Raw genomic sequence first — 16,166 nt, 5'->3', positions numbered from 1 at the left:
TGGCAGCTAAGAACTCTTCCAACTGTGTCATTCTTTGATTTTGTGGTTTTTAAGGTTATTTTGTTGTTTAGTCATTTTCAGTCATATCTGACTTTTTGTGACTCCATTTGGGGTTTTCTTGGCAAAGATACTGGAGTGATTTGCCATTTCCTTCTCACAGATGAGGGAAACCGAGGCAAACAGGGTTAAGTAACTTGCCCAAGGTCACACACCTTAATAATGTCTGAGGCCGGGTTTGAACTCAGGTCTTCCTGACTCCAGGTCCAGTGCTTTATCCACTGCACCATCCAGCTACCCTACTAATGTTATAGTTCCATCTGTTCCAAAAACACACAATTACAATGACATTCAAGGGCACACACACACACACACACACACACACACACAGAATTTGTCCTTACCTCTGACCATTCTGACATCTCCCACTGAGGCCCACATGCTGGGTTCTTACATGTCTTGCGCTCATCTGGCCGAGTGATATCCGCTGACTCACACAAGTCACTGTACACAGAGCTGTCAAAGCCAGGTGAGATCATCTTCCAGCAACGAACAATGCGGAATTGATAACCTTCCCCACAGGTTCGAGAACACTCACTCCAGCTACTGGTCTCCCACCTGCACAACAGAAAGAAAGGAATGAGCAAGGATTCCACTGGTTCTACTTGGCCAAAGAGGGTAGAGAAATGGGAGGAAGTAGCAAAAGAGCAAATTTGGACATGATAGAAGGACCATATTCCGAATAAGTAATGTTCTCCAAAAAGTAATGTTCTAGGCTCATAGCACAAGGTCATATCAAGTCGAGATAGCCCCTCCAACCTGGAGAATCTGTGATTCTTTGAAGGACTTCTAGGTGGAGGATTAACTAAGGTGGGGCTGAGAGGGAGTCTGCCTATTCTAGTACCACTCCCAGGTTCCTAGGTCACGGTTGTTATTGTTCTTTGTCCTTCATTTTCAAAGAGGACTAATGACATCATGAGGGGATGTCTTGACAATCTCTCTTCTAGAGTCACCAAGGTCCAGTGACAAGACAAAAGGCAAAATGACTGACTATGTGGCGAGTGCCAGGTGGACTCGAAAGGTGGATGAGTAGTCCTGAAAAGGGCTCAACAAGCCCTTACACCAGAGGTACTAGTCCTCAGTGAACACCCCATATACCCCAGATTGCCAGGTGGCATGGTGTATAGAATGTGGATCTGGAGTCAAGAAGACCAGAGTTTGAAGCCTCAGACAGTTGCTAACTGTGTGACCCTGGGAAAGTCACTTAACTTCTGCCTGCCTCAGTTTCCTGGACTGTAAAATGGGGGTCCTACATAGCATCTTGTTGTTGTGAGGATTTGTAAAAAGCACTTAGCACAATGCCTGACACGTAGTAGGCACTTAAATCCTTCCTCTGGTCCCAGAGAACCTGGGTTTAAATTCTGATGGTCTCTTCTGACCTCTCTGGGCTTCAGATTTCTCTTGTATAAAATGAGAGGTTGGATGATATAACCTTTGAGGTCCCTTTCAGCTATGAAGGGACAGTGCATCAGTTAGATGTCTAGAACTTCTGCTACTGGGGTAAGGGGGTGGATATCCTTTGGAAGAATGGAGTTCTAAGGCCAGCCAGGCCTCAGGACAGGGCATCCAGCTCTGCCGACTGCTGTTCCAGTCCCTGAAAGAACAGAGAGGGTAGGCACTTCCCCCTGCCAAGCAACCCCAGTGACCCTGCTTTGGGAGAGTCCTACACTCAGAAATTGGGCTGCCCTGTCCTCAGTGACCTCCCCACTCCCCTCTCTCAAGTGCCTGTAACTGGGTTCTGACCCCACATCCCAGCAGAAACAAGAGGCTGTTAAGAGCCTACACAGGGGCTTGGAAACACCTGGCACAGTCCACCCACAGTTCTCTGCCCATTTTACCCTTTCCCCTTTGGCACATGAGGGTGGCTGAGTTCCCTCTGGCATTTCTCAGACATTTATAGGCACATTCTTCTCTGATTAGTCTTTGGGGAGAAGAGGTTAATTGAGGCATAGCCTGCTTTTGGGAGGAGAGGGTGTTCTACTTCGGAGGCCCGGCACAGTTGGGGGGAAGGAATAGGAGATGAATTTGGCTGCACAGTCAGTGACACTTGATTTATACACATTCAAGCACTCACACCCCCACAACCCCCCACACACATCCCTAATACAACAAGCTTGGCTATGTAGGGACAAAGTTCCTCATCCCATCATCACTGGAACAAAGAGAACTAACTGGCTGGGACTCTTTTGTAGGGTCAGAGATGGTTAGACCATGTAGGACAAATAGAGCTGGCTTAGACACTTAGGGATAATTTCCAATAGCTTATTTAAAAAAATTCAAGGCAAGTGAAATAAAGAAAGGAGCCCATCCTATAGATTGATCCCAAATGCCTGGAATTCACACATAAAGTGGAATTAGAAAACAACACACACACACACACACACACACACACACACACAAATCACTGTTGATATCACTACCACCACCACCACCACCTCCATCACCACCACCACCACTGCCACCTATGTCCTCCAGCTCCCAAGAAAGCACGTCAGCATTTCTGTTCCAGCAATAGAATTTGAGCTGCATTTTTGCTCCCCTAGCCTCATCCCCCACAACAGCAAGGAGGCAGTGACCCCACTCTGTCCTCCTCAGAAGTCCCTCACATCTCATCCTTCTATGGGCAGCCCACAGAGATTCATTTGACTATCTCTTCAGTGCTGGAGACATTACCTTGGCTGGCATTCTCTCCCAGCACAGAACTCGTGAACAGGCTCCGGGCGGGTCAGGGCATCGCAGTAGCTGTCATCAACCTCAATCCCATCATAACGGACACACATGGCATATGTTGACATGACCCCTAGTTTCAAGGCAGAGGAAAAGAAGCGCATTGGGACTTTGAAAAACCCGTTCTTTCCTGACATGCTCGATGGGTCTGAACATGAATCACGCAAGCAAATGGGAACCTGGAGGAGCTGCCCATCACAAATCTGCCAAGCCAGTGGTTCCAAATCCAGGTGACCTCTAGAGCCATTTTCCTGGGCTGTTGCATTAAGCAATGTTGGCCAACCAGCTTGCTGAGGCTATTAAACAGACGGGTTGAGGAACCCAGAAACTCCTATCTGTAAAGGTCCTTAAAGACCATCCAACCCAACTCCCTCACTTTATAGATGAAGAAAGTAAGGCTAAGGAAGGTGAAATAGCTTGCTGAATCTCATCTCACAGATAGTAAGTGGAAGAGTCAGGATTTGAACCCAGGTCATCTGACTCCAAATCCTTTCCACCATCATAGGATGCTTCCCATTCCCCAGCTCTCTTTTCTACCACCCTTTCCATAGATACTCTACAGCTCGTCATAAACCCAAGCCCAGTAGCTCTCTTCTGAGGCATAGCTGAATTTCTACCACCAAGCCAAAAAAGATTCAAGGCTGAGATTTAAAGACTCTCAAGAGGGGGCAGCTAGATGGTGCAGTGGATAAAGCACCAATCCTGGATTCAGGAGGACTTGAGTTCAAATCCAGCCTCAGACACTTGACACTTACTAGCTGTGTGACCCTGGGCAAGTCACTTAACCCTCACTGCTGGAGAAAAAAAAAAAAAGATCCTCAAAAGGAGGGAGCATAAGGGTTATGGAGGGTGCCTCTACCCTCTACCTCTTTCTATTTCCCTCCAGGTCCATCTGAGATAGAGGATGGTCAGCTCTTTCAGAGAGTTGCAGGGGTAGGTAGTAAATAGCAGAGAACCATCTGCCATCTCTGTTTTGCTGGGTTCTGAGAGCTTTTTGCCATGGGCCAATGGTCTAATACCCCATTGCAAGGTGGTAATACCCTTCCTGAAAGAAGAAAGGAACCATCCTTAAAGGAAAGCCAGGTCATGGACTCCAGAGCCTCAGGCCAACCTCCACTCCCTGGGAAGAGACAAACAGGACAGGCTACCCCATCTCCTTGGTTCTTATTGTCCCCTGGGAGATCACCTTCCCTAACTCTCCACGGAAAACCTGCAGAGGGCTACTTTCCAAAGGACATATAAACACAGTATAGGGTCTTCTTTGCTTCTCTCCTGGAAGAATTTCTGACCTCTTTTTCCCCTGATTCTCCTGTAGCCACATTCTAAAGCTTGGGCTGATAGGCAGAATCAGAATCCAAGGAGACTAAAAGGGCTGGTTGACTCCAGAGAGGGTACAAGGCCCAGAGTAGGCATCTATCGGTTCTTTTTTTCCATCCTATGAATGGGCACTCATCTGAACCACAGAATGTCAGAGCTACAAGGAACCTAAGAAAGCTTTTAGGGGAACACCCCCAATTTGCAGATGAGGAGTGCACAGGGAAGGGGAGTAACAAAATGCACAAGGCCACACAGCAAGTTAATGGTAGAACCAGAATTAGAACCCAGGTCCTACTTCCTAGCTCCCAACTCAACACTTTTTTACCCAGTCCATGCTGCTTCTCATCAGTTATGCATAATATGCTTCAATTTCCCATTCTACATAGTGAAGATGCTAATACTCAGAAGCTTTCATGGGTCAAAAAAGCACAAGATTCAGATTTCACTCATCTCCCACCAGCCCAGGTTGCCTAAGAGGATGGAGGTACAAAATACTATTGAACTTCACCATCACCCCTAACCCCTCATGTTCCTCTTGGAGCCCTATGAGGAAGAGTGAAGCCCTGGACAGTGCTGGGACTGCCAGCTAAGCATTGGACAAAATGAAAAGTGGACCATTGTTCTGCCCTCTTCTCACATTTCTTTTTCTCAGGAAGGACAGCAGAGCCTTAAGCAAGGAGACTGGGATGGGTTGGGGCAGGGAGCAGGTGGGAAAGGGCAAATGATGATTTTTGAGGGAGGTAAAGTTGAAAAGGCATATCTGGAGGGAGAGAGGTTGGATTTTTTTAATGACTTCACCTACTCCCCACCTGCTCCTAACCCTCAAGCTATGTGCCCAGAGTTGTCCTGACAAAGTTAGGACAATCTTATAACTTCAAGTTATAAAGCTTGTTTATATATATATCTATATATTTACTTATTTATTTTAAATTGCATGTGCTATGAACATAATAAATTCATTTAGCTCTAAACATGAAATGGTTGAATTTCTATCTACCAGGTCAGAATCATGTTTTCTGGCTCTCTTTAGATGGGAGAATCTTCCCTAGCTGTAAATATTTCTTACTCTCAGGGAGAGCACTGAATTTTTAAACCCCAATGAGATATCCTAAATAGTGAAAATGATTTTGAAAATGACATGATTTCTCTGAATACCAGCAATGGGAGGACTTAGAATTGACACTGAATGGAAGGAAGGAGAGGACAGAGAAGGACAGAAGTTTAGTCTAATGGAAAGAACATCATACTCTTTGTCCAGAAACCTGGCTCTGAGTTTGGCCCTGTCACTGATTCACTGCCAAAGACCCTGGGCCTTTTTCTCTCTCTAGGCTTCAGTTTCTCTCTTTTGAAAAAACAAGAGGGTTGAGCTGAGATGGCTTCTCCGGTCCCTTTCAGCTCCAACATTTTGACCTGGGATGCCATGAAAGTGCTTTAATCTCTGCCTGGCTTGCTAATAGCATATCCCTGGCCTGGCTTCGAGCCTCATCTTCCCAACTAGCCTGTCCAATCCCAGAAATCAGAGATCTCATCCATTTTTCTTGTCCTTGTCTCCCAATACCACTTAGAACTTTATTGGGCTCCAAGGTAATTGAACTGAAATGAATTAACCCTTAAAAGAAGAGAGTTATGTACAGTCATGTTAGTATGAATATTGGGGAGGAAGGAGTAGTGTTTTCTGCTTGGAGGTATGGGGGGAAAACAGGAAGAGGATTGGTTTTTCGAGGCTACCTTCTCAGAACATAGAATGTCATCATCAGAAGAACACAGAATGTTAGAACATTGAATATCAGTGCTAGAAGGAATCCTGAACATGGAACATTAGGGCTGAGAGGGACTGTAGACTATAGAATGTCAGAGCTGGAAGGGGCCTTAGAACATGGAATGTCAGAGCTGGAAGGGATTTTGAACATGGAATATAAGAACAAAGCACACAGAATATCAAGCTGGCATTCTATATTAGAATATAGGATGTTAGCCCTGGAAGGGGCTTTAAACATGGAATGTAAAAACATAGACTACAGAATATCAGAACTGGATGGGATTTTCAAAACCATGTAGGTCAGTTCTCTCACATTACAAATGAGAAACCTGAGACCCGAAAAGGAAGTGGGGGAGGGGAAAGGGGTGTTGGTGAAGCACTCTGGTAAGGGAACACAACACAAATTGCCATAGTGCACTATTACTGTATACCATAAGTGCAAACAAAAGATGCAAACTAATTTCAATGTAAGTAAGAAGCCATTACTAGCTGGAGACATAATAGAGGTCTGAAGTAGGTGGACTTTGAACTGGGCTTTAAAGGATGGTTAGGAATTAAAGAGACTGAAAAATGCAGAAGGAATTAAAAGCATAAGGCCCAGAACCAGTCATGACCTTGTGATAAAGTGGGAAGAACCCTGGGAAGTGGAGTCAGAGGGCTTCAGGTAGAATTACTGGCTCCAATATGACTTTGGACAAGCTATTTCACCTGTGTCTCAGATTTCTCACCTGTAAAGTGTAGGGGATGGTATAGATGATTTCTAACTATACTTAAATGGTATGAACCTAAGATTCAATGACCGAGGCTGGTTCTTGTGAGAAGGACATCAATTTTCCCACAATCAAAGGCACTCTTGACTTGGTTCTCCCTAACCACAACATCCTCTGATATCCCACTGCATATGGAGTCTTATCGATGTGGGTATTCTCCCCAACCATGCGGACTACCACCAATCCAAATAAGCCCTATTGCATTAGGAAAATAAAACAATTCCACCCTCACACCACAACCCATCCGCTGCTATCTCCTAAAAGGGAGACATACCAAACTGCCTTAAGAGAGAAGACATGAACTTTTTTCCCTCCTGATCTTCCATTCCCCGCCACACACAACTACCCCCCCCCAAAAAAAAAAGTATAGCCAGACAGCAGATACTATTTTCTTTCCTGCCAAAGTTAGGCTGTATCTTCAGCCTTGGGGAAGGGAGTTTTTCCTAAACAATTTGATTTGAATATTCCACAGCCCCAGAGACTAGAGAATTATCTTCTAGGTCACTACAGATTCTGAAAGTCCACTGGACTTCATAAGAATTCCTGGCCAACATTCTAACAGTGCCATCCATGAGGACATTTCTTGGGGCTAATTGATTATCAATGAGGAACTAGATCATTTCCTATGTCTCACAGAGACAGAGCTAGAAGGGAACTCAGGGACCATTTAGTTCAATCTCGTTTTACAGTTGAAAACAATGAAGATCAAGGAGATACAAGTGACTTGCCTAAGGTCATACAGGCAGTAATTGTCAGAGGTAGAATTTGAAGCCATGTCTTCTGACTCCAGAGTCTATCCACTATACCACAAATAAACATTCTTGCTCTCTCTTACAAGAACATACTCTAATAGATGGAGATCTCAACATCATTGCTGACTCAGTGTTAACTCAAGCAGATCATTCAGGACCAAAAAATATACTTTGGGGTATCTACCAGTATTCAAATAATCAGATTCTTATTGTATATGGATGCAGCCTACAGATTGGAGGAGTGGGGAGAGATGAGGCTTAAAACATTTACACCACTTTAAATAATTCAGGACACAAGGTTTGAGGGAGCTAGGGTGGGAAGGTTAAGGCTGATAGGGCTAAAATGTCTTTGTGTATTGCTCTCGGCACAGGGGCATATCATCATAACCACACATCAGTCTATTATTACACTCTCCCTGAAGCAATGGCTTTCCTTCCTAAAATGACTAAGATGCCAAGATTGCTAGGCTTCCATCACTTAATGCTTCTGTTTCCTGCTGATTTGTGTATCCTGGCTCTCTTGGCACAACCAAGAGCCTGGGGAAGCAGGGAGCCATCTGCTTGTCTGGGGTGTTGTAATGACCCTAGTCCCCAAATATTATGGCTCTAATGGATAGGCTCTAGACACTATGAGTATGCTTTAGATTTTAGACTTTTCCCAAAACCCTCTCCCACCTACTGTTTCACTTCATACTCACCACTACCTTTTGGGAGATAATTAGCTGGTTCTCTTTCCATTTTACAGATGAGAACAGTCAAATCCCAGATATATGAAGTAACGTGCATAGCAACCCTCTTCAAATTGATGACAGAGCTGGAACTCTGCAGTCTTCTGACTCTGAGCAAAGGAATTCTTTCCACTTTCCATCTTTCCATCACAAAGCCAACCTCCTTTAAATTTGGTCTCAGAAAGTACTTCTATCTTTATTGCCAAATAGCTGGAAGGGACCTTGGAGTCTAGTCTAACTCTCATTTTATGAAGGAGGAAACTGAGACCCAGGGAGGGGAAGCAACTTCTCCAACCAAGCATAGTAAGTTAGGCTTTCTAAGGTAACCACTTAATTCTGTCTGCATGGTCAATGGGAGTTAACTTTTACTTAGTATGGATAGAACAAGTCAAAACTATCAGAGATTTGGCATGGAGCCAAGATCAGAGAAGTTGGTTCATTTTTAAGGGACTTAAAATAGTCATATGATATGATACAACATTATAGTCATATTATAATAGTCTTCATTTGGTGTTAACTGGGATGTGGTTAGCTTGCTCAGTAATCAACACATAGTGCTAATAAGATAAAGGTAATGGGTTCAGTCCCATGTGGGTCAGCTCACTTCCTCCTCTTCTGTGGCCTTGGATGGTATAAAAACAGGCATGCATCCTACAAACATCTGTCCTTGCTTCCAATGGGGACCAGGATCCAGAGCCTACTTGATTCATTTGAACTCTTACCCATTATCGGAAAAACAACTCAAAGCAAGTACCCTAGAGATGATGCTAGGGCATTGTTAAGTTTTAGACTCAGTCTTAATAGAAACTAGAACTCACCTTGGCTTTCTCATCTCTAACTGAAGTTTCTCTTTCCCACAAATCCAAAAAAAATCTCCAAATAAACACAAGACCATCTAGTCCTTAAATCTACCCCTTCCCCCCAAAAGCAATTTTGAACAAATATTTCCCCAATATCTTCTTGTTTTTTAAGCATGTTTCTTTTACATTGATCTATACCATGAACTTTCAATTATTCACATATCCTTTTCCTAAAACAAATATTTAATCCCAAGGTAGTCTTTTCCCTGATCATCCATCTCCAGGAGTTTCTGAGACACCTCCCCTCCCTTCCAACCTCTACCTCACATCAGCTTATGTTCAGTCTGGAAAACAAATTCACTTAAATACCACATTTGACCAATCAAAGTACAATTAGGAAAGAAAATCTGTTAGGGGGTAAAATGTGTGGCAAAATCAAATCTATGGGGTTTGCGATCTTACTGTGTACACAGTGGTGTCAAACTCAAGTAAAAATGAATGTTGTATTGTATTTTTATTTATTTTCTTAAATATTTCCCAATTCCATTTTAATCTGGTTTTGCCTAATTTGTGGCCTACAGACCAGGAGTTTGATACCTCTCGTGTATATAGGATCTGACGAACAAGTTAGGTTCTATATGCAACATCTAACATCTTATGTTCCAAGGTCTTTCTCCTGCTCTGACCATCACTATTCTCTTTCCTAACTTCTTGAAGGTCTCCTTCCACTCTAGCATTCTATATTCTAGGACCTCTTCCAGCTCTGATATTCTATGCCTTCTCAGGCCCCTTTCTGATCTGACATTCCGTGGTACTAGAAGTGTTTCATTGACGTTGATGACAATGATAATGGAGACGTGATGGTGAAGGTGATAGTGAGGTAATGATGATGACTCATGCATTGGGACGTGGGCTCATTGGTGGCTGCAAATCAAAACTCATGCATGACAACTACCTGTTGTGCAGGTGGAGCTACAAGGCTCGTGGGAAGAGAGCTTCCACCTGTACATGTCAGCAGGACTCACACCTTGCTTCCTGGACTTGGGCCTGGTCCTAGAAACAAAACCAACCACAGAAATTGACGAGGAAAAACTCCAGCCTGTCCCACAGAACCCTCCAGCTGATTCTGGGGCTTGGATTTGGGCAGTATGTCATAGAAAGGGGTTAGTTTGGGGTTTGTTTGTTGTTTTTCAGTGTGTGGTTTTGTTTTGTTTTGTTTTGTTTTGTTTGTTTTAATAACATACCTGTCCTGATTCCCCCTTGGAATCCCCAGCTTGGTTAGAGTTAGAGCTTCCACTCTCTAGAAATAGAGAGAATGGGATAAAAGCACCCACAAGGAGAAACATTTCAGAACTGAATTAGAGTCTGCATGTTTGTTTTTGGGTGGTGTTTTGTTTCCCAGCTCAAAATCTCAACCTAAGCATCCCAAGTATCAAAGGTATAGTATCTCCTTTCAGAAGAAGACATGAAGAGTCAGGAGCTCAGTGCCCCCTTAGACATTCCTCAACTCAGTGCTCCCTATAAAAGTATGTAAGCTTCTCAGACTCTGACTCTCAGCTCTCTTCCTTTTTGCTGAGCTGGGGTGGGAAGCTGCAGGCCTTTTAGACTGCAGGAAAGGCATCCCTAGGCTGAAAACATCTGAGTTCTTGCTGCTTCCCCCTCCTCAGCTGGAGATGTTTAATTGAATGGTGGACAACAGCCACTTGGCCAGCAAAGCCTCATAAAAGTCAGCTGTGAGTACCGCAGCCCCAGCTCTCCGCACTGCCAAGTCTCCTCTTGACTCCCCCGTTCACATTTCAGCTCAGGTCTGGGTCTACACACACAAACTGGCTTTTTGTAGTTGTTTTTTTAAAAGGAAAGGACAGATGAATTATAATTATATGGAAGTGGTAGAGCTGGAAAGGACCTTAGAACACAGACTGTTTGAGTAAGAAGAGACCTCAGAACATAGAATATTAAAACATAGAATCTCAGAACTGGAATGAAGCTAAGGACTATCTCATTCACCTCCCCCCCTTCATTTTACAGATGGAAAAACTGAGGTTCAGAAAAAGGAAGTGACTTGTTCAAAGTCAAATAGCTAGTGGAAGAGTTAGGATGAGATTCGCTGCTCTTTTCGCTGCATTCATTGCAATGTTCAATCCAGCCACTTAGGTTGAAAAGTACCAATTGTTAAGTGTGAGTTTTAACTCAGTTTAAAAAAAAAATAACGTTGTTAGATTAAATCTAACCTCACTAGGTATGTTCATCTCCTTAATCTGGTTTTGAAGTACAAACACCACCTAAAAGTTCACTTTAGAAACTGAATTTGTGCCTTCTACCAATAGCAACAAGCCACTCTAACTTTTGGGCTTCACTCCCAAGTAAGCTAGGATGTTCTGGGAAAGCAGAGGAGGTGTAAGCCAGACCTCAGGGAAAGTTCTTGCCTGTACTACCCTAAACTCTGCTCATACAAGGTGAAGAATGGTGAGGATCCCATCTAATTTGTCTGAATCAGAAACCTTGGGCCCCAAATCCCAGTCTAAGATGAACCATATTCTCATTATATATTCCCTTTCCCTTTGTACCATGAGATGTTAGCTAAAGGCCAGCTTGGGTTCATGCCAGTTTAATAAGGCTCAATTTATTAGCAGATTCAATAACCAGTATGGTATAATGTAAAGGACATTGAACTTGGATTCAGAAGACATGTATTCAAGTTCTAATTTTCCTTGTTGGCCACATGACCACTTTGAGAAGGGTAGAAATTATTCCATAACTTTGTCGTGATGAAAGTTTTTTTGTGAACTAAAGTACTACAGAATAGTGTGTTATTAACCAGGATCATGTTTAGACAGCTATTGTCAACCAAAGTCATCTGTGTCACAAGCAAATGTGAATAATAGTCCTCTTCCATTTCCCAGAGGAGTCTCACCCTCATGATAACATGGAACCTTAATTATCCCTACAAATAAGAATCTAGTTAATGAATTTATTCATAGTTGTTCTCTATTTACTAGAGGCAGTCCCAGTTTGGGATTTTAGTCAGGAGGTGGGGGGAAAGAGGGAGAAGGAAGAGTAATGGAGGAGAGAGGAGAAAGAAGAGTGTTAAGTAGGAGGGAAGGAAGAAGAGAGATGGAAGAAAAGAGAAAAAAGAAAGAGAAATGAAAAAAGAGGAGAGGAAAGAGCAGAAGGAAGATCATAGTGTCATGGGGCCAAACCCCGTACCCCATTCCCCCTCCCCCATAACAATAGGAAAGAGAACAAATGCGAGGAGAGAGGAGGAAGAAGAGAATAGGAGAGGGGAGAGTGGGAGCGAAAGAGTGGCGTGGCCCACCTACTCACTTTATAGATACTGAATCCCAGAGATGGACTTGACTTGCTCCAGGTCACACAGTTAATAAGTCGGCAAAGGTGAGACTTAGACCTAGGTCCTCTGGTTCAAATCAGTCCTCTGTCCATTGTTTTATTTGAAAACACATAACTGCATATAGTCTAGAGTTCTGTTTTTCAACAGCATTCCATTTTCCCCCAAACTAGGAGAAATTAAATGAGCCACACCCCTCTAGAGTAAGGAAAGGCTGCCATCTTTGTCTAGTTACATTTTCCTGGTGGTTATGTGTGACTGCACTCAGCCCAGCACAGTGACTAATGCTTGATTGAGGGAATGGGGTGGGGGTGGGGGGGCAGGCAGGGAAATACTATTCAAAACCTGTTCTTGATTTTTCAAAAACAAAAGGTATTTTCAGGAGTAACTGCCTACGCAGCATTTCTAGCACAGCACACTCCACATCTTTTTTTGGGGGGGGGAAGAAACAAAAAAACCCCCATCTCATCTATTTGCACAACAATGCCAACAGGTTTCCTTCTTGGAAATCCTCAGACATAGAAACTCAGAGAGAAGTACCCAGGAAAATAAGTTGGTGAGGACCCAGTAACTGGGCTAGAGTAGCCTAAGGCTGCTGCAGATAATACTGCACCTTGACTGTGATCAAGTCTTCTTAACTGCCAGGCTCAGGATTTAGCAAGACTGTTAAAGTGTGTTTTAAAATCTTATGTCACAGTACTCAGGCCTATTGTTCAGCTGTATCTAGCCCAGCAGTTTACACTATTTCCAGACAGGAGAAGTTTTCAAATGCTCATGTCAAAGCATTAGCCCCCCAAAGTCTGTTTTTCAGTTTGTTTTGTGGTTTGGTTTTTGGTGATTGTTGTTGTTGTTGTTTCCGATTTCTAAGGCTTACAAAACGGACACCGTTCGTTTTGAACATTTGATTGCAATGGTCCCTCCCTGAACTGTTTGTAGCAGTCACATAGAAGAATGGAAATAGCATTTCTTTTCATGTTCTTTCTCAACCTCCAAACCCCCGCCTTGACTTTACCTTTCAACTGGGCAGACATAATTTCCTGTGTTTAGAACTGAGGGGAGACGTGGCTATTTTAGCCTACTCACTTTTCAGCTCACTGCACCGGGGGTTTTATCTCTCCCAAACATCTTTGCCTCTGTGCCCGCCTCATCGCCTGATGGTCCCTTGGCCCGAGGGAATAGCTCTAAATCTGGCACCAGCAGCAAAAACGACGTAAGACACTGCCTTTCTCTGAGACTCACCCAGAACAAACAACCTCCTCTCTGTCCCACCACTATCCACACAAACAAATTGGAGACTCTTTCTGGGTGGCATCCTAAATAAACAACAGAAGTAGCCCCAGCTACAGGCCTTAGAGGACCCCATGAGGAAGTCGAGTGCCTTAGAAAGTAGGGTCACAGGAAGCAATGGGTTCGGAGGGAGGAAGGGATCAGTTTTACTCAGGTGCTTCCCATGACTTCCCAGACCAAAACACCCTTCCATGGTCACCATCCCCCTACAAGAACACTTCTTGAGGACAGAGACCATCTCTCTTTCATATCTCTATTCCCAGAGCTTAACACAGTACCTGACACATAACAAACATTTGACAAATGCTTTCCATTCATTCATTCATTCACTCATTAATTAATTAATTAATCAATCCATTCACTCATTCACTCACTCACTCGGAATTAAAATACATGTCCCAGGCAAAAAACTAGATCTGTTCTATGAAATCATTACTTTCTTAGAACTCAATGGGACTTAAAAAATCATTTAACCCAACCCTCTCATAACCTATATGAGAAAATGGATGTCTAGAGAGGGGAAGGGACTTGGCCAAGTTCACGCACACAGGTAGGACCTAAGTCACTTAATTCCCAGGCCAGTGACCTTTCCAATATACCAGGCAGTTTTTCTGGAGGGAGGCTTCAGGTTCAGTCCCTCACCATTAAATAGTTATACCTCCAATGTTCCAGAAGGATATGTTAGCATCCCAATCTAAATAAGATAAATAATCTCTAATAGCCTGACTATCAGAAAGCCAACTCTCTCTGGAATTCCCTTGGGACCCAGAAGTCATCCTTTATCCACGCCCCCTCTCAAGTACCTTAGAGCTTGGAGGGTGGTCTTTAAATGAACCGAGGCATTTGGTCCCCTCTTGTCCTGCACCGGCTTATAAATAACTGAGATGTCATCTGGAAACATTTAGGCTCTGGACCACATGGAAGAGCAGACATCAGTATTATTCTACTTTGTCATCTGAGTACAAACAGCAGTAAGCTATTATAGAACTTCTATCATGTACGGGAAGAGACAGAGACAGAGACACAGGAAGGGAAAGAGAGAGGCAGAGACAAAGAGAGACAGAGAAAAGACAGACAGAGACAGAGAGACAGGAGCAGGGAGACAGAGAAAGAGTTTTCTCTCCATGTTCCTTAGTCTGAAATGGCCTGGTGGTGGATTAGGAGACAATCAAGGTGGCTCTATCTTGCGGTTCTTTGGCAAGTGACACAAGGAGGGTAGTTCAAGAACAATCTTTCCCCTTTGGCAGGAATTCTCAGCCTGGAATTGTTTGTTGTTTTGGCCGCCTAGTGTCAAGGCAGGGTCTTCTTAATCACCCAACCAAAATACTTGGAGGCCATACAATGAAGTTTCTCTCAGCCTTCCAGGCCTGAGTTTCCCTGAAGTCCTGAGGTCTGGGGAAAGTATAAAGTTTCTCAGAAGAACCATCCTTGTCACCTAATGCTCTGGGGAATTGAAGAGACAATGACTTCCCTGGGAGCCTCAGTCCTGTGGATGTTGTTAGGGGACAGGGCAGTCCAAGAGATGGCCATAACCCAGCCACACGTCCTGCAAGTCACCCTTTGGAGACAGTGTCTATCCCACCCTGTCCTGACCACAGAAAACCTCAATCACAAATACTCTCTGGCGACAGACTCTATACTCTTAAGGGACAATTTGGGGGAAGCCATTGTTTTCCTCTTTTACATGGGGTCAGAGATAGGAAGTCCCCAAACACTCTTCCACACATTTTCTTGATATGGGTGTATCTGCTAACCAAAGGTTGTTTTTTTTTTAAACTTTCTATCCCTTAAAAGTTATCACCAGTCCCTCTTCCATCCTGCTCATATTCAGCTATTTGCTCATTGAGGATCTTTTGGTGTGGTTTATTTGTGACATTCAAATCTGGGGTGGTACAAGACACAGCACCAGACTCACAGTATCAGAACTGGATGAGACCTCGGTGGCCAGCTAGTGCAATCCCTGCCTGAAGCAGAATCTCCTCTGGTCTTTGTTGGAAGACATCTATTTGGCGGGGGAGCACTGCTTCCTGACTTCATCCATCCAATTTTAGAATGGTTCTAATCATCATCAATTTTTTTCTTATATCAGACCTAAATCTGCCTCCACATTTTCCTCTCATTGCTCTTGGTTCTTCCCTCTGAGATCAAGGCTGAACCCTCTTTCACATTATAGCCTTTCAAATACCATTAATGGTTCTCCTTCTGCCCTTTACCCACAATATTCTCCCAGGTTTTAATAGCCTCAGTTCCTTCAACTCATCATCACATATCATAAAGTTGGGGGAGCTAAGTGGGGTAGTGGATATTGCTGGGCCTGTAATCAGGAAGATGAGTTCAAATCCATTCTCAGACACAGCATCAGACACTCCTATCTCACAGGGTTGTTGGCATATTAAAGCAGAGTGGTTGGCATATTAAAGGTTCTTAATGGATGTTTATTTCTTTCTTCTCCTTCCCCCTCCTGGTTGCCTTCTTTTAGATGTTTCCAATTTGTCAATGTCTTTACCTTTTAAGTCCAAATTATGTGATGTATTTTATTATTTTTTAAATTTTTAAATTTTATTATTTTATTAACTTCTTGAAGGACTTGTAAGGCTACCAGGTATCCTGTAAAAGAACTATG

The 16,166-nt window shown here is 43.5% G+C and overlaps 1 protein-coding gene across 3 annotated transcripts in view; it reads right to left on the bottom strand.

Annotated features, from left to right (window-relative positions):
• ADAMTSL2 (ADAMTS like 2) overlaps window positions 1-16,166 on the bottom strand; it is a 46,372-nt gene that overhangs the window by 7,486 nt on the left and 22,720 nt on the right. For all 3 annotated transcript variants that reach the window (XM_043985736.1, XM_043985737.1, XM_043985738.1), the window contains 3 exons: window positions 9,866-9,963; window positions 2,731-2,857; window positions 402-615 (listed from right to left, as the gene is read on the bottom strand). In XM_043985736.1, the coding sequence (XP_043841671.1) occupies window positions 402-615; window positions 2,731-2,857; window positions 9,866-9,963 (439 nt within the window). The remainder of the gene's footprint in view (window positions 1-401; window positions 616-2,730; window positions 2,858-9,865; window positions 9,964-16,166) is intronic.

The sequence above is a fragment of the Dromiciops gliroides genome, chromosome 2, assembly GCF_019393635.1.
Source record: "Dromiciops gliroides isolate mDroGli1 chromosome 2, mDroGli1.pri, whole genome shotgun sequence".
In the NCBI taxonomy this organism is placed as follows: Eukaryota; Metazoa; Chordata; class Mammalia; order Microbiotheria; family Microbiotheriidae; genus Dromiciops; species Dromiciops gliroides.
The sequence above is the reverse complement of the archived record's forward strand: the minus strand, read 5'-3'. Positions and strand labels throughout refer to the sequence as shown.